The sequence below is a fragment of the Chrysochloris asiatica genome, unplaced genomic scaffold (assembly GCF_000296735.1).
Source record: "Chrysochloris asiatica unplaced genomic scaffold, ChrAsi1.0 scaffold00040, whole genome shotgun sequence".
In the NCBI taxonomy this organism is placed as follows: Eukaryota; Metazoa; Chordata; class Mammalia; order Afrosoricida; family Chrysochloridae; genus Chrysochloris; species Chrysochloris asiatica.
Window position 1 is genome coordinate 11,427,253 of NW_006408558.1, and position 25,163 is coordinate 11,452,415.

A 25,163-nucleotide genomic window follows, 5' to 3' on the forward strand; every position below is an offset into this window, starting at 1 on the left:
GTTTACAAAAGTCTCCTCCAACACACACTGAGCTAACTTCTTTTGAAGCTCTCATTGATGCGCAAATGACCATATTTGTCATCAAACGGGCAGAACCTTCCAAGGAGAGCAGGCCTTGTCTATGCTGAACTCACATCATGTCAGAGCTGGGCCATAAAATGGTGCTGGAAGGAGGGAGGAAGTGAATGAAAGAAAGAAGAAGGATAGAAGGAAGGAAAAAATGGAAGGAAGGAAGGAAGGAGGAGGGTGGGAGGGAGGAAGAAAGAAGGATGAGACGGAGAAGGGATGAGAGGAGGAAGGAGGAGAGATGGGATGGATGGGAGGGAGAAAGGAGGAGGGTGGGAGGGAGGGAGGAGGAGGGATGGGAGGAAGGATGGGAGGGAGGAAGGAGGAGGGGTGGGAGGGAGGGAGGAGGAGGGATGGGAGGAAGGAGGAGGGATAGAACAGAGGAAGGTAAAAACAGGCAGAGGAAAGGACACATGGGGGTAAGGGGCTATGGTGGCCAATGTGCCCATGGCCAGGCTTGTCCCTCTGAATCTTACTGGAAACCTCCCATGCATGTGGGTCGGGGATAGACTGTGGTCACCCCAAAGCCCAGGCCTGTCCTCACCATGGGCCTCTCTATCCTCTGGGGGTCTGTGAGCCCCCAGGGGCACAGTTCAGGGCTGCTGGGACCAACATCTGAGAAATGGCGGTGTCCACCTGCACTGACCACTAGGCAGTACACAGAGACTCTGCTCAGCCCCAGGACAGCCCAGAGCTGGGGACTCCAACACATAGAGAGTTCAGCGACTCCTGTACCCCCACCAGGGCTGTGCCCTCTTCTCTCAGACCCTCCATAGGGCCGAGGAGCCAGGAACACAGACAGCCCTTGATCAGTCCAGCAGGAGTGGATGACCCTGGGCTGCTCCCAGCCACGCTGGCCTCCATCCAGGCCTGGGATAGACGGTTACAATGACCTCTGGGCCTGATGGAGGGGGTTCTGTGTGGCTGGGGGGAGTTCTCCCTCAGGGAAGGATTGGGCCCCATGGGGCTCTCTGGCCCAGTTCACTCCTGTCGCCCCCATGGGCCAGCCCCCAATAGCCAGGTAGGACTGGACAAAGCTGTAGGGCGGGTTTTTGGCACACTGGCTGTCTGCCGTGGCGGGGGCCCCTCCTTCCCAGCAGGAACAGCCCATTTCCCCTCTCCCCTTCCTTTATCTTCTGTTCTCCGTTCCCTCAACTGTGAAGAGGCAAACTGGCTGAACAAACAGGTCGAGCATTCTGCAGCCGCATCCGGCATGTCTCAACAGCCAGACCCTGCCAGCCGAGCAGGGCAGGCCCTCTCCCCACCCCCACCAACCCCAGTCTGAGACCACCCCACCCCCAGGGCCCTCTGCCTGAAGTGGGAAGGCCAAGGACCGCAACCAAGTCACCCCTTATTCGTTCAACACATTCCTTTATTGAGCACCTACTATGCGCCTTCTGGGAACCCCTTGGAGAGTCCCCTGTCCCCAGGGTGGGGAACCTGAAGGGCAGTCAATGGACCTGGGAGCCGAGGACAGCTCACGTCTGTGATGTGGGCATATGAGTTGGGGACCAGGCGGCCACCATCAAAGTGGCTGGGGGGCCCCTAAGTGGGAGCATGAAGACTAGGGCATATTGGCTGTGGTCAGTGTGGGCAGAGAGACAAAATCCCAGCCTGGGGGAGAGAACAAGGTGGGCTCAGGGATTTCAGCCAAGTTGGATTTTGTGTCTAAAGGTCCCTGCATCCTTCCTGGAGCAGCACATATATCCTACCTTAGAAGGGATGAAGTCCCTAGTATCAATGACCACCTACTGCTCATGCAAGGGCTACTGGCCCCCCCAGAAGCATCCCCAGTCCAGTGCTGGGAACCCCAGAGGTGAGTGTGAAGAAGGACTTCACAGACCTCAAGCCCTGGAGGTGACAGTGAGGATAGCCTGAGTACCCTAACAGGGCCCAAATGTGAATGGGCACCAAGTGCGCCCAAGTTGAGGTCTCAGCTGCCTCCAACCCCACCAAAGTTCAGATCTGAGAGGGCTGAAGGCATTCAGGACTCACCCAGCCTACCACAGACCCCCACCTAGGAAGCACGACCAATCCTTCTCACACGCGCACCCCACTTTAGAGAAACCACAGACAATATGAAAAGCAGCTGGTACCCCAGTCTCAGATACAATTCTCGTATATCTGAGAACCATACACCTGAAACTTCTGGGGATGTAGGCCATCCAAAGGGAAGACATCAGGCAAAAGGAGTTGAAAGCTTTTTAAGATGGGCTTTCTGTTTGTCCACATCTAGGAATTAATCCGTCTCCAGAAAGGAATGAGATGTACATGCAGGGAGATCCGAGGAGATGTTGGGGGGAGCAACAAACTAACCTACAAACCTGGCACCTGTCCTAATACCCTCTGCCGCCCACCGTGTGCCCCCGACGGGCTTTCCTCCCGAGGAGCACCCACAGGCTCAGAGGTTACGTGAGAGGGTCCAGTGGTATTGAAAGAACAACAGGGAAACGATTCAGGAGAGGCTGGAGTGGGCAGAATGCCTTCAGCAGGGCTGGAGAGAAGAGATGTTTTCGGTTAGCTGCCGAGGGTTGCTGAACCAGGCAGACTACGCCATTATACCCCCTGGCCCACTTCCCTGGCATCAGGGTTGGGATGTGGGCCTTCAGGGATCTTCTCAGGGTGGACACTGGGAGATCTGGACACTTGGCTCTCACCCAGTCCTACTACATCCCCTTCATCTCAGCGGCCAGGTGAGGCACAAGGCCAGTGGATGTAGTAGCACTGGGTGAGAGTTTTGACCTCTGCGGTGCAGGGAGCAGGTTAGATATCGTCTGCTCTCAGAAGGCTGCTGGGGTATCTGTCTCCCAAGTTCGGTTCCCCATGGCCAGAACTTCGAGGCGGAAAGGGAAGCTCCCTGGGTTTATGAGGGACTCTGGCCAGCACAGCTGGGTCAGGACAGACTGCCTGGACCCCACGGATCAGGCTGAGCTGACAGTCCCCTCCCACTCCTGGGATCCAATGGTGTTCCCCCTGGTCCCCCCCCCCCCCCCAGGGCCATTCTCCCTTCAGTCCCACTCCTCAGCAGGGCCAGGTGGGCATGGGCAGTGTGGCAGACAGGCTTGCTGAGCACCCTTTTCCCTCTGTGGGCCCAGGCTGGGGACTGCAGCAGGACCACTCCTTTCAGGCTGCATTGGGACCACCCTTCCTCTAAGTTCTCAGGTGCTTTGGGATGGGCGGGGGTCCAGGGCAGCCCATCTCCTGGGCACAGAGCTGCAAACCCTCCTTCCTGCTGCTGTCCATGGCCCCTCCCTGATAGCAAACACACGTGGCTGGTGAGGGGGACGCACCCCGGGTGGCCTAGGACCAGGGCACTGGGCCAAAGCTTCCTGCTACATAAACCCCGGCCCCCAGGGCAGCGGGCACCTACTCCTCATCTCCCTCCTCTCCACCCACCACCGTGCCAGCCCACGATGGGCACCAGAAGCCGGTGCTGGGCGCTGGCCTGGGTCCTAGTGACCGTGCTGACCGCACAGCAGGCAGGTAAGGCTGGTGTCCCTTCTGCCCTCCCTGTCCTTCCTGATCTCTGGACTTCAGCTTGTGGCAGGGGCGCTTGGCTTGAAATGGACAGGCAGACTCTCTCCACCCCCAAAATGTCCTCAACATGGTCCCAGATATCCCAGGACCCCGACACCATTTCGTCTGAGCCAGAGCCCCTGCCTGTCTCTGGAGTTCTTGGGAGGAGCAGGGGCTCAGGGACAGGTCCCATGCTGCAGTCCTGGGGTTCTTGTCCTTCATGGGGCACAAGGGGAAGCTGATTGATAGAGAAGAGGGCCAGTGAGACTCGCTTTCCAGGTGGACAGGGTCTCAGTTCCCAGACAGCTGGAGTAACAGTGATTAGGTCCTGACTTTGGATCAGTAAAAGTTCTCCTACTGGTGGATGAGGTCCCTAGTGGGGTCAGGGCTGGTTAGGTGAGGGGACCCGTTCATGGTCACACAGTCAGCGGCAGGAGGGTACAGCAGCACCTCACCAGGCGGGGGCTAGAGTTGGGGGGGCTGATCCTCAAGTCCCATTGTTTCCTCCGTCCCATCTGTTGTTTCTCTGGCCCTGGGGCACTTAGTGGATAAGGAAGGAGTCACTAACATCTATTGCCAATCGAGACAGTGTCTGTACCCATGTGACCCTGTGGGGTCTTTGGCCTGGCTCTGTTACTGTCAACACTCTCAGGAGCCTCAACCCTTTTGGAGGGGGCATGAAAAGGGCTGGTGAGAGACCCCCACCCCCGACGCCCCATGGATCCCTTTCTTGCCTAAGGGACTGACAGGAGGCAGGGGATTCATTCATCAGCTCCCAGCATGGGGATCCAGAGCACCACCAGGTCCTGTGTTCCCCGGTCAGCGCTTCTGGCCTGGCCACATCCCCCGGCCATATCCAGGCCTTTTCTGGAAGGGCAGGCCAGTCCAGGAGAACCCAGCCCCAACTGGTCCTCAAATCATCGTCCTCTGGCTGTGGGGTAAACACAGCCCCCGTTAGGGGCCAGTGAGTCTGGGTGCCACAGAGAGGGCACCTCTACCAGGGACGTGTCCTGGGCCTCTTGTCTCTGCCAGGCACATTGAAGGGTGGGGCTAGGGTGTGTTGGAAACAATCATCCCAGAAAAGGAGGGCGGTCCACTCAGGGTCCACATGGAAAGCTGGGCCTGGACTCGGAGAGCCCTGGGGGAGGGAGAGGAGCTGTGTGGATCTAGCCATGTAACCCCGCCCACCATCCACTTCATGGTCGAGGCATCAAGGAGCATGGCTGTACCTGTGGGGAGGGGGTGGGTGTGTGGGCTGCTCCTGCAGCTCAGAAGTCATGGTTGAGAAAGTCCAGCAGGAAGTAGGAACCTGCGAGGTGGGGGTTGGGGGTTGGGGGTGGATCTGAACCCAGGCCTGCTGGGGGTGGGCACAGGGCTGCTCACAGTGGTGGTCACTCAGGGGGACATTGGGGACTGGGTGTGAAGAAGTGTGAAGAATCCTTGGGGCAGGCTACCTGTATGGAGGGGAGGTGTTGGCCTGGCCACAGGGAGTGGGATGGAGCATCTCAGCTCCAGAGTCCCCCACACCTACACCCCCACCCAAACAGCTTGTCTGAAGGTGATGGACAGGTCAGGTGGACTGAGGACAGCCCAGGCCCCCAGCGGCCACATGCAGGACAGGATAGAAGGCTGTAACGAGGGCTTGGCTCTGGTCTTGGTTTTCTGCTAAGTCACGCCTGCAGGCCTTCTGTCTGTATCCTTCTCCCTGACAAAGCGGTCTTTGTCCTTCCTAGAGGTTGACCTTCCCTGAAACGATGGGCTCATGGGCTGGCACCCTTTCCTGATTCCACAGCTGGGGAGGGTGGCAGTCAGCCTGCAGCCTGGTTGGACCTTGCTAGCCATCACGTTGGACAGGAGGTGTCTGCCCTGATGGCTCAGCAGACGTAGCCTCAGGACAGGCAGCGCCTGCTGGCCACCACCAGGGGCACCTCCCTGGGGGACTTGCATGGCCCCTCATGCACCCTAACCTGACTCCACAGAGACCCAGGACAACAGGGAGCCAAGCTGGGTGAACACAGAAGTTGAGGATGGTCAGAAGGTGGACAGAGGTAGGCAACCACTTCGAGGAGGGTGGAACTTCTAGCACTGAGGGCTGTGGGGTGGGCATGGGGGAAGGTGGGGAGGACCCCTGTTCCACTGAACTCCAGATCACATGCAGTGTCTTCCGGTCCCTTCTACCTGGGACAGTGTGGGGGAGGAAAGGGTATGATGAGAACCTCCGAAAAACCAAGATGTGGTCTCCAAATAGCAGAAGCTCACAAACACACTCACAGTCACATGTATGTTCACATACATGAACCTACACACACATGTATCCATACCCACAAGTCCACACATTCATGCACGCACACTCACAAGTATGTCCACACACATGTCCTCACATACTTACATTTATTTTCACACATGAACCTACACACACAAACTATACACACATGCACTCCTCACATATCCACACATTTAAGTACTCACACTCACATGTATGTACACACAAATGCTCACATGAATGCACACAATACACTCATACATGTATGTACTCATACTCACATACATGAACTTGAACACACATCCTCACACAGATGCACCCAAATTCACATATCCACATGTGTTCACTCACACCCACGTGTATGCCCACACATATAGCCTCACATGCTTACATTTATTTTCAGACATCAACGCACACACACACATATTCACACCCACATACATGTGCATGTACTCATATGTGTGTCCATACACACACTCACACACACCAACATACATGTTTACACATACACACACAGAGAACACACTCACATGCCTACACACATGCTCGGATGTACATGTGTGTTCACATGAGCACACCCACATGCATGCCCACACACGAGCCTACATGAAAACACATGCCCGCGCTCACATGTGTATTCACACACACGTATGCTTATGAAAGCTCATATGTGCTCACAATGTACTCATACCCATGTATCCACACATATATGTACTCACACTCACATGCATGCTCTATGAATTCACACAAATGCACATTCACATTCACTCACATTCACATGTCCACACATGTACTCATACTCATGTTTGCTTTCACACTCACATGTATATTCACAATGAAGCTCCATACAAACCACACACACGCACTCACATGCACATACCCACACAATGCATTCACATGCACTCAAATAATATGCTTAGACACATGTACTCACACAAATACACATTCACACATACATTCACACATATTCACACTTATACACACAATGCCCTTATCCACACATCCACCTACATGCACACTCACATACACTCACACATATGCACTCACTCACCCAACCACCTACATGCACACTCACATACATGCACTCACACATCCACCTACATGCACACTCACACACTCACACACACAACTACATGCCCACTCACATACACACTTACACACTCACACACACACACCTACATGCACACTCACATACATGCTCACACACTCACACACACCTACACACACAGTCACATACATGGTCACACACTCACCCACACATCTACCTACATGCACTCACACACATGCTCACACACATGTGCATGCACGCACCCACACTTGCACACAGATACACACTCTCACATATATGTTCACACACACACTCACACATGCACTCCCTCACACATGTTGTTGTTGTTAAGTGCTGTCGAGTCAATTCCAACCCATAGCAACCCGGGACCCTGTACAGGGTTTCCAAGGCTGTAAATCTTTATGGGAGCAGAAAGCGCCATCTTTCTCCCGTGGAACAGCTGGTAGTTTCGAACTACTAACCTTGTGGTTCACAGCCTGATTCATAACCATTACGCTACCAGAGCTCCTTACACATAGACATACTCAAACACCACAGACTAATACATTGACACACACACTCAGCATGACGGCCCCTGAAAGTAGCCAGTGAGGAGTCCAGGAAGGGCACTTCTGGAAGTCCCCTGGCTGGGCCTCACCGCCAGGTGACTCTGTCCTCGTTCTGCAGCCCAGTCAATTCTCCCACCTGCCCAGCGTGTGAACTTCATCCCACCCATCACGGTGTCCCCCGACATAAGCAGTAAGTGGATGAGGAGGGTCATGGGTCTGGGGGGACAACATCACAGCATGATGGTCAGCAGCTAGACAGCATGGTCCTGAGGGCCTTTCATAGCCAGTCCTTTAGGCACTGAGGGTCAGCAGGACAGAGGCTACGTCAGGATGGGAGTCTCTGCAGAGATCCAGGGGGCAGTTACACTGTGCAGGTCACTCTGCTCCCAGGAATGCTGCTGTGGGTGGTGGGGCTGGATGGGTGGTGTTGGTGGGTGTCCTTTCATGCCCACTCTCCCCAGCCTTGAACCCAGCACACAATGGCCGGGTCTGCAGCACATGGGGCGACTTCCACTATAAGACCTTCGATGGGGACATCTTCCGATTCCCCGGCCTCTGCAACTATGTCCTGGCCTCGCACTGCCGTGCTGCCTATGAGGACTTCAATGTCCAGGTGCGCCGTGAGCTCATGGGCACCAGGCCCACCATCAGCCGCATCGTCCTCAAGGTGGAGGGTCTGGTGCTGGAGATCGCAAACGGCTCAATGCTCGTCAACGGGCAGCGGTGAGCAGAGGCGGCTGGGTGGGCCAGGCAGTCCCGGGACGACATCCCTCACAGTAGAGGATGAGGGGTCATCCTGGTCATGTGGAACCAAACTCTCTGGCCCAGGGAGGAGCTGCCCTACAGCCGCGCCGGCCTCCTGGTGGAACACAGCAGCAGTTACATCAAGATCAGTGTCCGCATGGTCCTGACTTTCTTCTGGAACGGAGGGGACAGTGCCCTGGTGAGCCCCGTCCACCCTGGCTGTATGGAACCTTCAGGCCCAGCTGGGGGCATGGGGGCAGGTGGGGTGTAGGTGCCATCAGGGGGTGATAGGGTTGGAGGCTATGTTTTGGAACTGCACCCCACCATCCCCTCAGCTCGAGCTGGATCCCAAGTACGCCAACCAGACGTGTGGCCTGTGTGGAGATTTCAATGGCCTCCCTGTCGCCAACGAGTTCTATGTCCACAGTGAGTGCTGCCCACCTGGGAGCCCCAGGAGCCCCCAGGCCAGGAGACAAGGCCCCACAGGGGCCCCTGGGTGCTAGCAGGGGGCCCTGGTGGTCAGCCCTTGGAGCAGGTGCCTTTGGGCCCTCAGTACCCCTGTTCAGGCCACCTAAGCATGTCTGTGTCTCCACAGATGTCAGGCTGACGGCACTCCAGTTTGGGAACCTGCAGAAACTGGATGGGCCCACTGAGCAGTGCCAGGACCCACTGCCCACCCCAGCCACCAACTGTACCGATATTGGGGTGAGTGTCTCCCCCAGAGCCTCTTGGCATGGGGACAACTGAGTGGCTGTGATTGGGACCCAGAGAGTCTATCTGGGGTCTCTGAGATCCACACAAAGAGGGTCAGGATCTCCTACCCAGGTTTGCCCAGAACAGAACCACACATGCTGTGGCTAATGTGCCCAGAGCCAAACCAAGCTCTGCATCTAGAGCAGGTAAGTGGATGGGTGGAAAGATGCAAGGAAAGGTGGAGGGAGGGAGGGAATGAGAGAGGGAAGGATGGATGGAGGAAGGGATAAAGGGGAAGGAGGAGAGAAGAAAGTTTAAGGATGGGAAGATGGATGATGGATGGACGGACAGACGATGGACTAATGGATGGTGGGATGGCTGAGTGAGACGAAGGATGAACTGATGGTGGGATGAAGGAAGGGAGGGAAAAAGAAAGGAAGGAAGAAGCCTCAGGGAAAGGAATGGGGCTCTCCATCCTGGGTGGATGGTGGCAGTACTGCTGTGACTGAGTGGCATCAACTCTGGAGGTAGGGGTGTCAGGGCTTCAGGACCACCCTGTTCCACAGGAGGACACCTGCCGCCGCACCCTGCTGGGCCCTGCCTTTGCCCAGTGCAACGAGCTGGTGGACCCTGAGCCATACGTGACCTCCTGCGCCCAGGACCTGTGCCGATGCCCCAGCTGCCCGTGTGCTACCTTTGCTGAGTACTCTCGCCAGTGTGCCCACGCTGGCGGCAGGCCGCAGAACTGGAGGGGCCCCGACCTCTGCCGTGAGTGTCCTGTGGGAGGAGAGTGTGCAAGCAGCTGGGCTCTCGGGTGGGCACGGAGAGTTCTCCACCCCTCCTACCTGACCCAGGAGGCGGCTGAGGGAGCAGTGGGTGGCTGCCAAATCCTCGGGCTCCAGTGCAGCTTTCGGAGGGTGGGATGGGGGCCTGGTCCCCCTGTATGGCTGATCAGCTCAAGGCCTCTCTCCCTGCCTCCCCGTCTCTCCATCTGACCGCAGCCCAGACATGCCCTGCGGGCATGCAGCATCAGGAGTGTGGCTCACCCTGCACCGACACCTGCTCCAACCCTGAGCGAGCCCAGCTCTGTGACGACCACTGTGAAGATGGCTGCTTCTGTCCCCCAGGCAGGTCCCCCGAGTCCCTTACCTGGGACCACCCCTGCCCTGGGTCACTGTGTCCCCAATGCCCCATGCTGGCCACTGCCCATGGGTTCCGAAGTCACCCTCCCTGCGACGTTGGGAACTGAATGTTAGGAAAGCAGATGTGCTGACCTGATGGGGAGGGAGACCTAGCACCATGGGCCCTCAGAACAGGTGGGGAAACTGAGGCACAGAGCAGCTCAGAGCTCGCCCACACCAGTGCAAACCAGGTGTGGCTGGGGCCGAGGTCTGATTTCAGATCTAGATTCCATTGCCTTGGGCTCCTCTTCTGACAGGCAGGTGGTTTCAAGCTCCCATGGGTTGCTCTGGGGCCTGGGACAGATGGGTTACACCTGGGCTCAGTTTCTTCACCTGCTGGGCAGACACAGCTCATCCTCTCTGTCGCTCACTGCCCCCTTCCCGCCCTCAGGCACGGTGCTAGATGACGTCACCCACTCAGGCTGTGTGCCCCTGAAGCAGTGTCCCTGTACTTACCGTGGTCGAACCTATGCCCCAGGGGCTGCCTTCACCACCACCTGCAGCTCCTGGTATGCCCCGATGCCCACCCAGCTGGCCCTCTCCCTGGGTGATGGGGGTGCATGAGGTCTGGGGTCTGCCTGGTCCCCCACTCATGCTCCCCTGTCCCCAGCACCTGCTCCGGGGGACGGTGGCAGTGTGAGGATCTCCCGTGCCCAGGCACCTGCTCCATCCAAGGGGGCTCACACATCTCCACCTATGATGAGAAGCTTTATGACCTGCATGGAGACTGCAGCTACATCCTGTCCAAGGTGCGTGTGCAGCTCTGAGCCCTCCGCCCTCCTGCTCTGTAAGGGGTCTCATCCTCACAGGGAGAGCCTGGGTTTGCGCTCGCCTGGTGGCTGCCTTCTGTCCCACCTGTGTGGATGCCCCAGGGCCCACAGATGCCATTCTCAATGTGTCTGTGTCTTTGTTGTCAGAGGTGTGATGATAGCACGTTCACCGTGCTGGCCGAGCTGCGGAGATGTGGCCTCACAGACACAGAGAGCTGCCTCAAGTCGGTGACACTCAGCCTGCACGGCGGGGACATGGTGAGAGCCAGCAACAGCCACAGGGCAAGAGGAAGGCAAGGATGCAGTCTCAGAGACGGCAGAGACGGAAAGAGAGGTGGACAGATCAGGAGATGGACAGAGGGAGACAGATTGGGGGAGAGATGGGAGACAGATGGGGCGACATGGAGAGACAGGGGGAGGGATGGGAGAGAGACTGGAGGAGAGATGGGAGACAGGCAGGGAGAGGTGGAGAGACAGATGAGAAATAGACAGATAGGGAGACTGACAGGTGGAGAGATGGACAGACAGACAGATAAAGAGACAGATAGAGAGTCTGACACCTGACTCCTTAAAGCCCCACGCCCCCTTCTGGATGGTTCCAGAGCTGAACTGTGGTTCAGACAGGCTCTGTCTCTACTGAGTGGCCACTCCCCCATCTGTGGAATGGAACTGGGGTGCCTAGTCGACAGGTTCTGCCCCCACCTCTGACACTTAACAAGGCCCCTGCCTCTCTTGCTAGACCATCCGGATCCAGGCCAATGGAGCGGTTTTCATGAACTCCATCTATACCCAGCTGCCCACATCAGCAGGTACCTGTTCCCTGGATGGCCGGTCACCCACACCTGGAGCCAGTGCCTGCCCAGCATGGATGGCTCCCAGCACCTGGGCCAGCTGCCTGGATCTACCCCTGGAGGCTTCTTTGTGGCTTGGGCAGTTCCAGATGCCCCATGGACCCCAGACGGCAGGGGTGTGCTCAGCCCCACCCTTTCAGGGACCATCAGCCTCACTCACGGCTGATGTTTGCTTGGGCAGCTCCCAGAGATGGTGGTAGGGGCAGGCACTTTGCTGATTGGGAGGCTGGGAGTGTGTCCAGGTCTCTGTATGGCCTGATGTCCACTCCGTCCCCCCCACTGTCCAGCCAACATCACGGCCTTCAAACCCTCGTCCTTCTTTGTGCTGGTGCAGACGGGATTTGGGCTGCAGTTGCAAGTTCAGCTGGTGCCCCTGATGCAGGTTTATATCCGACTGGACCCGACCCACCGTGGTCAGATGTGCGGTGAGACCCTTGGGAGACTGGGGCTAGCTGGGCTGAGTGCTGCTGAGGGAGGGTTGGGTGGGGCTCCATTTGGGAGGCTTGGGGACTTGTCATAGCTAGACTGGCACTGTGTGGTGGACCCAGCGGGAGCCTCACTGCCCACATCAGGTGGGTTGAGAAGAGGCTGGGAACGAGATCCCAGGAGGAGGATCTTTTTCTGGTGGTGCTGGGGGACCAGGTGAGGTTGGATGCCCGCTAATGCCCACCCCCTGCCCACCTGGCCACCAGGCCTATGTGGGAACTTCAACCAGAACCAGGCAGATGACTTCACAGCCCTCAGCGGGGTGGTGGAGGGCACAGGCTCGGCCTTCGCCAACACTTGGAAGACCCAGGCTGCCTGCCCCAACTCCAAGAACATCTTTGAGGACCCCTGCTCCCTCAGCGTGGAGAACGGTATCCCATCCGGGTGACTGGGCTTGGGAGGACCCTTGTGGATAGGTGTGCAGGCTGAAATGGTGGGGGATGGGGTGGACAGGTGGGAGGTGTTGGGCTGGGGCCAGGTGGAAACCCCTCCTGGAAGGTGTCTGCCCTCTTCCTGGAAGCAGCACCTCATGGATTGGTGGGTGACTATATGTTCCCTTCTCTGAGTCCCAACTTCTAATCCACAGTCCTGGGGTAAAGGTCCCCACCAGGCTGTGTTTGAGGGTTACGGGGTATGGGGGGTTGGGCAGGTGCAGGATTGCAAGACCGTGTGCAAAGCCAGCCGCCAGCCCGAGCTGCCAGGGTGACTGTGGCCCCTGTCCCATGTCCCCACCAGAGAAGTATGCCCAGCACTGGTGCTCCATGCTGACCAACCCCACGGGCGCCTTCGCCCCCTGCCATTCCATTGTCAGCCCTGCATCTTTCCACTCGGTAAGCACCGCCCACCAGCGTGGGGTGGGGAGGAGAGGATGAAGGCAGTACCTGCCTCAAGACTTCCCTTCACGGTCTTCTCTCATGGGCATCCCCCACCCCTATTGGTTGTACACTCAGTTCTGACCAGGTGGACAGACCTCTGGAAGGACAGCTCTGTCATGCACAGGCCTTGTCCTGGGAGTGGGGAGGGGGTGGTCTCCAGATGCAAACCCTGGGTCAGCTTCAGCCCTCCACACCCACTAGGGGCCACCTTCATCTTCCCAGGCACCCACCCAGGTCCTGGACGCCTGTATCCCTCCCATTCACCCCGACTACCCCCTCCCCACAGGTCTCCTGCCCGTAGTCTGTACGCCCCCTCCCTGTCACCTCTGGCAGCCCAACTAGAGTGATGTGTCCAAAATGCAAGCTAAGACCCCCACCAGTGTGTCCCCCCACCCCGACCTCACGACTTCCCTGCGGACTCCTCAGCACCCACCCCAAGTCCCACCACATAGCTCGATTCTGGGTTGGCTTTCTGCCCACTGGCCAGTTTTTCAGACGGAGTTCTGGCTGTCCCTCCAGGCCATCTCCCTGCCTGGCCACCGCGCCTGCCTCCCAATCACAGGACTAAGCCAAAAGGGTGCCTGACGGGGACGAGAGGAGGGAGTCCCGTGGGCTAGGGTCATTGGCAGCGCCCTGACGCTCCCCTCTCTCGCTCCCAGAACTGCATGTTCGACACGTGCAACTGCGAGAAGAGCGAGGACTGTCTGTGTGCCGCGTTGTCCGCCTACGTGCGCGCATGCGCCGCCAAGGGCGTGCTGCTGAACGGATGGAGGGAGGGCGTGTGCGGTGAGTGGGCGGCACCGCGGTCACTGGAGCAGCTGGGCTCCGGCACACGCTCCCCTCCTTTGCCTGTCAGAGGGGCTCTGCACGCATTCCACGCACCTCTGGGCGTGCGTACTAGCATGGGGGCAGACATGAGCTGGAGGCTGGGGACTCTGGTGAAAAGTCCCAAATCTGCCCACGAGTGTCCCCTTTTCCTGGTATCTGCCACTGACCTACCTCGACACTGTCAGTCAGGGAGGGCAGGTGGGGACACCCCTGACCAGGCCTCTCTGGGAGGAGGCAGTGACTGTCTCAAACCCCAGCTGAATCCTGAATCAAGAGGCCTTCACAAAAACCTCAGACTCTTATCACTGGAGGGTTGCAGGGGAGAAACTGAGGCCTGGAACACTTAAGTAAGAACTGGGCCGCAGCCCTGACCACACTGCCTCCCTCTGACTCCAGCCAAGTACATGAGCAGCTGCCCCAAGTCCCAGAGCTACGAGTATGTGGTGGACACCTGCCAGCCCACCTGCCGATCTCTCAGTGAGGTGGACGTCACCTGTGGCATCTCCTTTGTGCCCGTGGATGGCTGTACCTGCCCTGTGGGCACCTACCTGGATGACGCCGGCACATGTGTGCCTGCCCAAGAATGCCCCTGCTACCTGCGTGGCACCGTGGTGGCCCCAGGCGAGGTGGTGCATGATAACGGCGTGGTATGGTAAGAAGCACCGTCAGGCAGGCAGTGCAGGGGGGAGGACAGGTCCCCGAGAGCCAGCCCATGTCCTCAGATTGCTGAATGTATGTGGGTGGGGGGCAGACAGGAAATGGTGGGGCGTCAGGAACTGTGTCTCCATCAGCACCACCCTGAGATGGGGCCATCAAAGGTCTGGGGCAGAGATCCCTGGGGGCTGCTGCATTTTTGCTAGGTCTGTAGGATGTGCGCAGAGCCACCACATGGATGAGGAGGTGCCGGGGAGCAGAATCCTTGCACCCCAAACCATGCTCTGGGCCTTCTCCTGCTGATCTCCTTCCTGTCCTGCCCCTGGGGTACCCACCAGTGCCCTTGAAGGGGCCCCACTACATACCCCTTCTGGTCCCCACCTCCTGTGTGACATTCCTTCTCCCAGGCTGTCAGGGGGCTGTGCTCTTGCTCAAAACCCTGAGAGCCTCCCCAGGGAGAGGATAGGAGTCTAAGAGGCCCCAAATCAGTGTTCCCTTGCTCCACCATGAACCCATCTGTAGAAAGGGGATGTCCTTTCCTAGCTCCCAGGGGTCTAAGGGGGCAGAGGTGGGGCAGGTAGAGTGCATGAGGCCAGGGAGGGGTGCCCACACTGCCCCAACTCTGACCCCTCACAGTCAAGGGCCCCTCCTCACGTCCCTGCCCTTTCTCCTGTATTCCCTCATCCCCATCGTTTACGGAGGCCTGGTGGAGGTGGAGGGTGTGGATTCCCATCATTTGTCTGTCTGTCTCTCATAGTTCATGCTCGAGTGGGAAGCTGAGTTGCCTGGGAGCCTTGGTGCAAAGCAGCACAGGTAATGACCATCCCCCTAAGTCCCCACCTCACGTGAGCCCTGGACTGCCCCCTGGCAAATCCCCCATCCTGGACCCTGCTGCTGGTACTCCCAAAGAGAAGGGAGGGTCTTCTCCTTTAGGCTGGGGCTGGGTGCTCAGATGGGGTGGGAGACGCCACAGAGCTGACTAGTTGGGCTTGCTCTCCCCACCCAGGGTGCACACCCCCTATGGTGTATGTGAACTGCAGCAATGCCTCAGCGGGTGCCCTCGGGGCTGAGTGTCTGCGTAGTTGCCACACGCTCGATGTGGACTGTGTAAGTGGCCTGTGGGAAGGTGGGGACAGCCATACAGCCATCCTTGACTCATCCCTGTCCCTCTGGGTTTGTTGACACAGGGATACCCCAGCCCTGCATGCCTTGCCCTTGGTGTGGACTTTGGGACGGCACATTGTCACATCACCATGGTGTCCCCAACATGAGGGGAGGGACCGGCGAGCTACCTCCTTGGCCCTGACCATTGCTTCCTGCCCCCACAGTACAGCACACACTGCGTCTCTGGCTGCGTCTGTCCTCCAGGGCTGGTATCAGATGGCAATGGGGGGTGTATTGCCCAGGAAGATTGTCCTTGTGTGCACAACGAAGCCACGTACCAGCCTGGGGACACCATCAGCGTTGACTGCAACACCTGGTGGGTCCAGAGTCCCGCAGACAGGGAGGGGTGGTGGGAAGGTCCCTTTGCTGGAGCATACACAGGAAAGGGATGGGGGACAGAGAGATGGCCAGCCTGTGACCACAGGAGCAGCTGGCCGGAGCTAACCTTTGCAGGAGAGGGCCTTGGAGATTCAGTGTCTTCATAGTTTTCTGAGAGTGCCCATGGGGACCACAGTCTCCTGGCCTAGTCCATCATGGGGCCGGCCAACACTGACCTCTGAGGTCATCTGTCCTTTTAGATCAGGGGCTAGGGATCGTAACGGAAACTGACCACTTCTGTCCACTTAACAAGCCTGGAGGTATCATTTTGTTTCAGCCTCTGGGGTGATGGTACTGAGTATCAGGAGGTGTAGTGACTGGCTAAGGCCCCCAAACTGGGACCTGATAAGCCAGGGTTGTGGCTGTGGTGGTCAGGGGTTCTCTGGCTGAGCAGAGTGTACCCACCCCTCCCCCACCCACATCCCTGCAGCACGTGCAAGAACCGGAGATGGGAGTGTACCAGCCAGCCCTGCCTGGGCACCTGTGTGGCCTATGGGGACGGGCACTTCATCACCTTTGATGGTGGACGTTACAACTTCGAAGGCGACTGCAAGTACATGTTAGCCCAGGTGTGCTCCTGCCCCCGTCCTCCAGGCCACCCCCACCCAGCCCTCCCCACCGCCATCCACTCATGCTCACCTCTTCCCGGCCCAGGACTACTGCGCTGGCAACGCTACCAACAACGGAAACTTCCGGATTGTCACTGAGAACATCCCCTGTGGGACCACAGGTGTCACCTGCTCCAAGGCCATCAAAATCTTCCTGGAGGTGAGGAGCAGCCGTCCAGTGCCTTCCCCTCCATCTGCACCCCAGGGCCACCACGGATGGTCCTCAATGGCCCCACGTAGCTGAGTCCCCGCAGCTGCAGAAACACATTTTCACAAGTCAGGCAAGAGCAACAGCTGGCTCTGCTCTCCTCCGTGTTAAGGAGGCGTCGAGCCTGAATGCCAAGAGCCAGCAAGGCTCTAAGGGAGGGCTCTCTCCTCACTGCCAGCTGCTGCTGACCTCAGGCATCCTGTGATCATCCCGAGGCATCTGCTCTCCTCTTCCTGCCTCTACCTCTGTCTCTCATCTCTCTGTTTTCCTGTCTCTCCTCTCTGTCTCTCCTTCTCTCTGTCTCTCATCTTTCTGTCTCTCCTCTCTGTCTCTCCTCTCTGTCTCTCCTATCTGTCTCTCCTATCTGTCTCTCATCTCTCTGTCTCTCCTCTCTAATCTTTCTCTCTCTTTTCTCTGTCTCTTCTCTCACTGTCTCTTCTCTCTCTGTGTCTTTCTCCCTGTGTCTCCCCTCTCGGTATATGTCATAAGCTCATCTATCACTGGTCTGACCCTCCGCCCCACCCAGTCCAGGGTAACCGCTTCTGACTTTCTCATCATCACACCCACAGAATAAGACCACATGCTGAGCTCCTGGGGCTAGGGCGTGGGCCAAGGGGACCCACTTCCAGCAGACGCATCAGGACCACGGTGTGGAAAACAATCCTGTGGCCAACAATGTCTCCACTGCCCAGGGTGGGGTGGACATGAGGTCCATGCAGCTCTCAAGGGTTGGTAGAGGCGAGGCCGGGGTGAGGTTTGGGTGGGCTCTGGGTGTCTGTGCCCAGGCTTTATTCCATGGGTCAGTCACCTAGGTGTTACGGACCATCCACATGGCTGACCGTAGCTCCTCAGTGTCCAGGTCACCCAAAGGTCAGACTGATGCCATGTGGCCCAAGGCGCCCACCATAACTGTATTATGGTCTCAGGTGAACAGACACTCTTATCAGATGGCACAAGCTTAAAGGTCCCCTCCCAAGAGCCATCAGTACCAGGCAGCCAGGCCTGCTGGCTTAGCCCTTCCTTCCAGTCCCCTGGCCTCATGCTGACAGCTGAGCCCACTAGCTGTGATGGGCTGTGGTCCTCTCTAGGACCCCAAGGGTCAGCTCCCTGCCACCTCCCACCTCCCTCTGCAGAGCTATGAACTGATCCTCACTGAGGGGCACATGAAGGTGGTGGAGAGGGGGCCCAGCGGAGACCTACCCTACAAGATTCGCTACATGGGCATCTACCTGGTCATTGAGGCCCGCAGCGGGCTGATTGTGTCATGGGACCGGAAGACCAGCATATTCATCAGGCTGCATCCGAGCTACCAGGTGAGCATGGCTGCCCTGGGACCCGTCCACCCCAGAGGACATTACGGAGCCCTATACCTGGCAACCACCAGTGGGCTGGACATCACAGGGGAAGACCCGGGCCTGGGGTGAGACTCCACAAAGGGGCAGTGCTGAGACCAAACCAGCATCTGGGAGAACCCTTCTATTGGTAACGTGAGTGCCCAGCCTGGCACGGCCATACCTGCTGGGCTGGAGGCTTTGATGGAGCAGGTACCTGTCCACCTGCTCAGCTGCCCAGAGAACTCACTGTTCACCTTCCTATGAGCCCTGGGGAGCTGTCTGGAGGCTCCAGGTGTCCTGTGGTGACCCCAGGCCAGGTTCCACGCTGCCTTGCATGGTTGGCCACCTGTATCCACCTGCTGCATCTGTCTTCCCCTGTCCACAGGGGAAAGTGTGTGGGCTGTGCGGCAACTTCGATGGCAATGCCATCAACGACTTTACTACGCGGAGCCAGTCCGTGGTGGGCGACGTGCTGGAATTCGGTAACAGCTGGAAGTTCTCACCAACCTGCCCAGACGCCCTCGCCCCCAGGGACCCCTGTACTGCCAACCCGTACCGCAAGTCTTGGGCCCAGAAGCAATGCAGCATTCTCCACAGTGCCACCTTTGCTGCCTGCCAGTCTCAGGTGGGGTTTGGGATGGTTGGGGGTTGTCAGACAGGGCCTTAGAGAGGTGCTTGGGTTCCAGGGGGTACCTGGGCTGGGCACATGGCAGGCCTTTGAGGACAACCTTGCCATCCTGGCTCAGGCTCTTAGAGCTGCCGTGACCAAAACACCACAAAGAGGCAACTTAATCATTCCATAGTTCTGGGGGGTGGAAGGCCAAACCAAGGGCAGCCATCTGGATTCCTTCTGGGGGGCTGCTGGCAATCTTTGGCAATCTCAGTTTGTAGATAGGTCCTCGTATGGCAGGTCTTTCCTCTGCAGTCGAGAAGATGGCGCAGGACGGGGTAATCTGGTGCTCTGCTGTCCATGGGGTTTCCATGGCAACTGACAAGACTTAGAAGGGATTAGGGTTAGGACCAACTTTCAAGATTTAGAAGGGATTAGCTTTAGGACCAATTTACAAGACATAGTGTAGTGGTTACGAATTGGGCTGCGAATCGCAAGGTCAGCAGTTCGAAACTACCAGCTGTTCCGCGGGAGAAAGATGAGGCTTTCTGCTCCCGTAAAGATTTACAGCCTCAGAAACCCTGTTCAGGGTCGCTATGAGTCGGAACCAATTCCACAGCACATGACAACAACAACAACAAGACTTAGAAGGGGTTAGGTTTAGGACCAGCCCTATGTGTCCTCATTATCATAATATAAGAAACCCTATTTCCAAATAGGTTCACATTCCTATTTATAGGGTAAAGGTTTCCACTTGACCTTCGGGAGCCCAGAAGTCAAACCAGAGCATGGGTCTTGGGTCTGAACCTCCCACCAGGCAGTTTCTGTGCCAGGTGTCTCCTGCTTCCCACCTCTTCCTGAGAAACTGGCTCCTGGTGAGGACACTGCAGGGGAGAGTGCCCAGAGCAGGGACTGCACAGGCAGACCTGGCCACGGTCACTTACAACCTGAGACTTCCTGAACCCCACAGATGACAAGGAAGGTGGGGAGCATTTTCAGCCCAGCTGTGCAGAGACAGTAGGAAGAGACTCTCAACACCTTGGCTCACGGCATTTATTTTTTATTGTGGCAAAATGTACACTACATAAAATTGACCATTTTAACCATTTTAACAGTACAATTATTTAGGGGTGACAAGTACACTATGTTATATTAGCATCACCACGATCCATTTCCACAACTTCTCCATCCCCCCAACTGTACACATTAAACAGTAACTCTCCATTTCCCTCCCCGGCCCCTGGCAAACACTTCATTTTAACAAGGATTTAAGTGACCACTTGTGACCATAGATTTGTAATTCCAGATTTTAATGGTGACAGGAGGGGACAGCTTATGGGAGGAATAGTTTGTAGTTTCCACGTCTTTGCTGCGATGAGAGCCCTAAGTTGCTCTTACCAGGTTGTCTCTGGAGAGGTAACTTATAAAGACGTCTCACTGACCCTGAGAAGTCTTTATTAGAGGGACAAGGCCAATCCCAGGTCCCATGGGACTGCCTGGAGCTCATGGAGAAAGCAAGAGCCTTGGGACCCGGGCCGGCTGGGTCCACTCAGGGCATGCACCTGGTACATGTGTGGGCACCTGGCAGGTGTGTAGGTTCAGTAGAAGGTTAGGAGTCCTGGCTCAGGCTCTGTATGTAAGGCATACTCTGGGTCTGTCGATTCAATGTGGGTAGATGTTGTAGGTGAGGGTGTACACCTGCCCTCCAGAACTTACATTGTAGAGGGGACAGGCTCTGACAGTGGGGCATGGGCATGAGAGGGGACCTCCTGGGAGGTGGTTTGTAAACATCCCTGGATGTCATGGGGAGTCATGTGGTTATGTGGGGGCAACATCCCAGGGACGAAATGATGAAATGGTCATCACAGTCTCAGTGGGCAGGGTGGTGGGCTGAAAGTCTGCCTTTCAACCCTGAAGACTCACCCTAGTCTCCGCTTCCCCAGCCCTGGGATCAGGTTTAGGATTCGGGGACTGAGGAGGTGAGTGGAGGCTCTGGGCATCCAGGTGGGTGACTGAGGTGGAGCCAGAGAAGGAAATCGGCAGTGGGGCATTAAGTCACATAAGATCCAGGCCCCTGCCCTGGCTTGCGGTCTGAGTGGGTCTTTGCTGACACCACCTCGGCTGCCTCTGCTCACAGGTCGACTCCACCAAGTACTACGAAGCCTGCGTGAGCGATGCCTGCGCCTGCGACTCGGGCGGAGACTGCGAGTGCTTCTGCACAGCCGTGGCCGCCTACGCCCAGGCCTGCCACGACGCCGGCGTGTGCGTGTCCTGGCGCAGCCCGGAAGTCTGCCGTGAGTCGGGCTCTGTCCGCGGTGCTGAAGGGGCGGAGTCAGGGAGTCAGGGAGGAGGCCTGGTCCGCGCAGGTGTAGATCCGCTTGAAGCCAGTCAGGGAATCTCCAACACAAGATGGCTCAGCAAAAGGTAGAAACTCCGAGGGCAGGATCTGGGGGTACAGACCCCCATAGAGCAACGTCCAGGGAATGGCGGGTTCTGTTCAGTCCACCCAGGAGAGGAAGGCCCGCTCTGATTCTGTGTTCCCGCCCCCAGCTTTGTTCTGTGACTACTACAACCCCCACGGGGAGTGTGAATGGCACTACCAGCCGTGCGGGGCACCCTGTATGCGGACCTGCCGCAACCCCAGCGGGCGCTGCCTCCACAACCTACCCGGCCTGGAAGGTGAGGGGTGGATGCTTCCCATGGAGGAGGGGAGGTGGCTGGGGGATAGTCCCCAGGCGCCAGGGCAGTGGGGCATCTACCACTGCCTCTCCCCTTTCCAAACATGGTTCTTGGCTGCCGTGCCCATCTGCTCAGGGCAGTGCCTCTTTGAGAGTCCCCACTGGTCCTGCACCACCCCAGGATAGGGGAGGACAGAGCCTGCAGGTGGGTGGGGGCAGCACTTACCCCTGAATGCAAGGGTAAAAGATCCCGGGTGACCCTGTGCTCCACTGGCCCCAGGCTGCTACCCCAAGTGCCCGCCCAGCAAGCCGTTCTTCAGTGAGGACGAGATGAAGTGTGTAGCCCAGTGTGGCTGCTATGATGTGGATGGAAATTACCACGAGGTCAATGCCAAGGTGGCCACTGCCGAGAACTGCCAGAGCTGGTGAGGGGGCTGGGGGCTGGGCTCCAGGTGTGTGTGTGTGTGAACTCCAGGGCAAGACAGGGTGGGAACATGGAGCAGGGCAGGACAGTATGCAGACCCCGCAACTCTCCCTTCCTACACCCTAGTACCTGTACCTCCAGCGGCATCCAATGCGAACACAGCCTTGAGGGTAAGGAAGGAGGGCTGGGCTTGCCTGGGAGCTGGAGGCCTAGCAGGGGCTGAGGGTACTGGAGGGCTGGGGCTCCAAGTAAGCCCACACCTGGACGCCCACAGCCTGCACGTGCACCTACGAAGGCAAGACATTTGGCTACAAGGATGTGGTCTACAACACCACGGACGGGCTGGGCGCCTGCCTAGTTGCCATCTGTGGGGACAACGGGACCATACACCGGAATGTGGTAGACTGTCCAGGAACCTCACCCACAACACCATTCATCTTTAGTAGCACGGCAACACCACCATCCACAGCAGGTGAGCCCCGGGCAGCTAGGCTGGGGGACTGGGAGACAGGGGTCATTCTCATGCCCCAACTCGGACTCACCCTGAGGAGATCCCATCATCATCCCTGGTTGCGTCTAGACAACCAGACAAACCTCAGCCAGTCACTGGGCTATCTGTGCCAGCCACCAGGGCAGCCCAGGTCCCTCTAGCCCCCCAGCCCCCCATTTCCACATGCTTTCCTCACTGTGATTGGCAGGGGCCACCCCCAAAGGGAGATAGCAGCCCTCCCAGACCCACTCGGTTCCTAGCACTGCCTGAACCAAATCCTGGTCAAGGGTCCATCACTCCAACTGGCCCGATCTCAGTCTGGGACCTGCCTAGGGATCCCCTTTATATCCCCAGAGGCTTGGGGGCCAGCACTGGGGCCCAAGAGCATCTGTCAACTCCCAGTGAAGGAGGTCCCTCCCCCGGAACTGCCCCTCCCCCTGATGCCCTCCTCCCCCTTACCCTTGATGCTCTCCCCAGGCTCAGTGACCCCCACCATGTGTGTGCGGGAAGTCTGCATCTGGTCAGACTGGTATGACAGCAATCACCCAGAGCCTGGGATGGAAGGCGGGGACTTCGAGACATTGCAGGACCTGAGGCAGAGGGGGTACCAGGTGTGTGGCCTGCCAGCAGACATTGAGTGCAGAGCAGCGTCCTTCCCCAAAGCTAGCCTGGAGGAATTAGGCCAGCGGGTGGACTGTGATCGAGCCCACGGGCTGACGTGTCTCAACCGTGAACAGAGCCCCCCTCTCTGCCACAACTACGAACTCAGGATCCAATGCTGCGTTCTTGAGCCCTGTGGCCCATCCACAAGCCTGCACACAAGTCCCTCACCATTCTCGAGTGTCACTACTCAGCCCACGGCCACCACGGAGACCCCGGTGTCCATCCCCAAGACGGAGACAACTCCACCCAAGTACTTGCCCACCACGACCCAAATCATTTACACGAGAGAGACGACTTTACAGTCCACTCCGAACTCCAAGTCCACCGCAGCCTTGACGTTGCAGACTCAGTTGACCTCAGCCACAATGACCATGAGCCAGTCTGTCAGGAGCTCTGAGTCCCCAGGCACCACCGCCTGTCAGCCTAAGTGTCAGTGGACAGGGTGGTTTGATGAGGACTACCCCAAGTCCGAAGAGGCTGGGGGGGACATTGAGTCCTATGACAAAATCCGCAGAGCGGGAGGGGACATATGTGAGCAGCCACAGGACATAGAGTGCCAGGCGGAGAACTTTCCCAACAGCACACTCCAGCAGGTGGGTCAGACAGTCCACTGTGATGCCAGTTTCGGCCTGGTCTGCAGGAATGACGAACAGAAAGGCGCGTTCCGCATGTGCTACAACTATAGAATCCGTTTGCTATGCTGCAGCCAGAACCACTGTGAGGAACACACAAGCCCCCTAGCCAGCACCACCCAAAGGCCCTTCCCCTCAGCCGGGCCAACTTCTCAGTCCAGCTCTAGCCACACACACTTCATGTCCACTCCTGGGAGCACGGGTACAGAGGTCCCTACACCTCCCCTGGAGACATCAACGCACCCGGGCTCCACCTCAGTGCCTCCAACGCACACCACCCTGAACACTTCCCAGATGCCTACATCTGTATCACCAGCAAGAACAAGTCCCACTGTGCCCCCAATAACGGGAACATCACCGGGGGCTCCCAGCACCACATCCAAGGAGACACAGCTGACCAAGACCACAGGCACCATAATCCAGGGAACAACGAGCTGTCAGCCCAGGTGCGAGTGGACCGAATGGTTTGACGTGGACTTCCCAACCTCAGGGGTCTCTGGAGGTGACATAGAGACATTTGACAATATCAGGGCAGCTGGGGGGAAGATGTGCCGTGTGCCCGAGAAGATCGAGTGTCGCGCAGAGAACTACCCTGAGGTCAGCCTGGACCAGATTGGACAGGTGCTCAGCTGCAGCCTGCAGGAAGGGCTGGTCTGTAGAAACGAGGATCAGCAAGGCCGATTCAACATGTGCTTCAACTACAATGTGCGTGTGCTCTGCTGTGACGATTACAGGCACTGTGGAACCACAGCTGGATCAACATCCACTCGTACTTCTACCATCACCATGACAGGATCTGTCACGACTACCACGCGGGCCTCAGTACCACCGGTCCACACCTCCACCTCCAACACTCTAACACAAGTCCCCCAAACCAGCACCCCCACCTCCAGCAAACCCACGGCTCACTCTCTCAGGTCATCCGGGGTCCCCTCAACCTCAGCCACCACACACATGCCTCACATCTCATCCAGCACTGCTGAAGTGGTCACTATCCAGACGTCGTCTCAGCCCACGCCCAGATCCCCCACAACCGCAGCCAAGTCATCCTCATCCAGTTTGGCCTCCACACCCGTCCTGACCACCACACCCCTGGTCCCCACCCTGGGCTCCAGGCCCACCTCAGGGAGAACCATCTCCTCTGGATTCCCGACACGAAGTCCTACCGTCACCACCATGGTCACATCGACTGGAACCGTGTGTGAGCCCCGCTGCACCTGGACGGACTGGTTTGATGAGAGCTACCCCGTGCCTGGGCTCTCTGGAGGGGACTTTGAGACCTATGACAACATCCGAGCAGCCGGCAATGCCTTCTGCCAGGTCCCGGTGGACATCCAGTGTCGCTCTGAGCTGCAGCCAGACACACCTCTGCGGGAACTGGACCAGGTGGTACAGTGTAACGTCAGCTTTGGGCTGATCTGTAGGAACAG

At 57.7% G+C, this 25,163-nt stretch overlaps 1 protein-coding gene across 1 annotated transcript in view; it reads left to right on the forward strand.

Moving 5' to 3' along the window:
- The first annotated feature begins 1,064 nt into the window (after positions 1-1,064).
- MUC5B (mucin 5B, oligomeric mucus/gel-forming) overlaps positions 1,065-25,163 on the forward strand; it is a 48,957-nt gene continuing 24,858 nt past the window's right edge. The window contains exons 1-36 of the mRNA XM_006861019.1: positions 1,065-1,087; positions 1,849-1,923; positions 2,655-2,759; positions 3,421-3,549; positions 4,235-4,272; positions 5,562-5,630; positions 7,581-7,652; positions 7,924-8,185; positions 8,291-8,405; positions 8,542-8,632; positions 8,802-8,911; positions 9,469-9,667; positions 9,901-10,026; positions 10,472-10,589; positions 10,691-10,829; positions 10,998-11,108; positions 11,590-11,659; positions 11,989-12,126; positions 12,394-12,558; positions 12,923-13,017; positions 13,722-13,848; positions 14,287-14,542; positions 15,302-15,357; positions 15,551-15,651; positions 15,873-16,024; positions 16,517-16,655; positions 16,741-16,854; positions 18,036-18,215; positions 18,622-18,861; positions 20,984-21,140; positions 21,397-21,525; positions 21,805-21,949; positions 22,075-22,118; positions 22,223-22,420; positions 22,600-22,621; positions 22,932-25,127. Of these exons, the coding sequence (XP_006861081.1) occupies positions 1,065-1,087; positions 1,849-1,923; positions 2,655-2,759; positions 3,421-3,549; positions 4,235-4,272; positions 5,562-5,630; positions 7,581-7,652; positions 7,924-8,185; positions 8,291-8,405; positions 8,542-8,632; positions 8,802-8,911; positions 9,469-9,667; positions 9,901-10,026; positions 10,472-10,589; positions 10,691-10,829; positions 10,998-11,108; positions 11,590-11,659; positions 11,989-12,126; positions 12,394-12,558; positions 12,923-13,017; positions 13,722-13,848; positions 14,287-14,542; positions 15,302-15,357; positions 15,551-15,651; positions 15,873-16,024; positions 16,517-16,655; positions 16,741-16,854; positions 18,036-18,215; positions 18,622-18,861; positions 20,984-21,140; positions 21,397-21,525; positions 21,805-21,949; positions 22,075-22,118; positions 22,223-22,420; positions 22,600-22,621; positions 22,932-25,127 (6,506 nt within the window). The remainder of the gene's footprint in view (positions 1,088-1,848; positions 1,924-2,654; positions 2,760-3,420; positions 3,550-4,234; positions 4,273-5,561; positions 5,631-7,580; positions 7,653-7,923; positions 8,186-8,290; positions 8,406-8,541; positions 8,633-8,801; positions 8,912-9,468; positions 9,668-9,900; positions 10,027-10,471; positions 10,590-10,690; positions 10,830-10,997; positions 11,109-11,589; positions 11,660-11,988; positions 12,127-12,393; positions 12,559-12,922; positions 13,018-13,721; positions 13,849-14,286; positions 14,543-15,301; positions 15,358-15,550; positions 15,652-15,872; positions 16,025-16,516; positions 16,656-16,740; positions 16,855-18,035; positions 18,216-18,621; positions 18,862-20,983; positions 21,141-21,396; positions 21,526-21,804; positions 21,950-22,074; positions 22,119-22,222; positions 22,421-22,599; positions 22,622-22,931; positions 25,128-25,163) is intronic.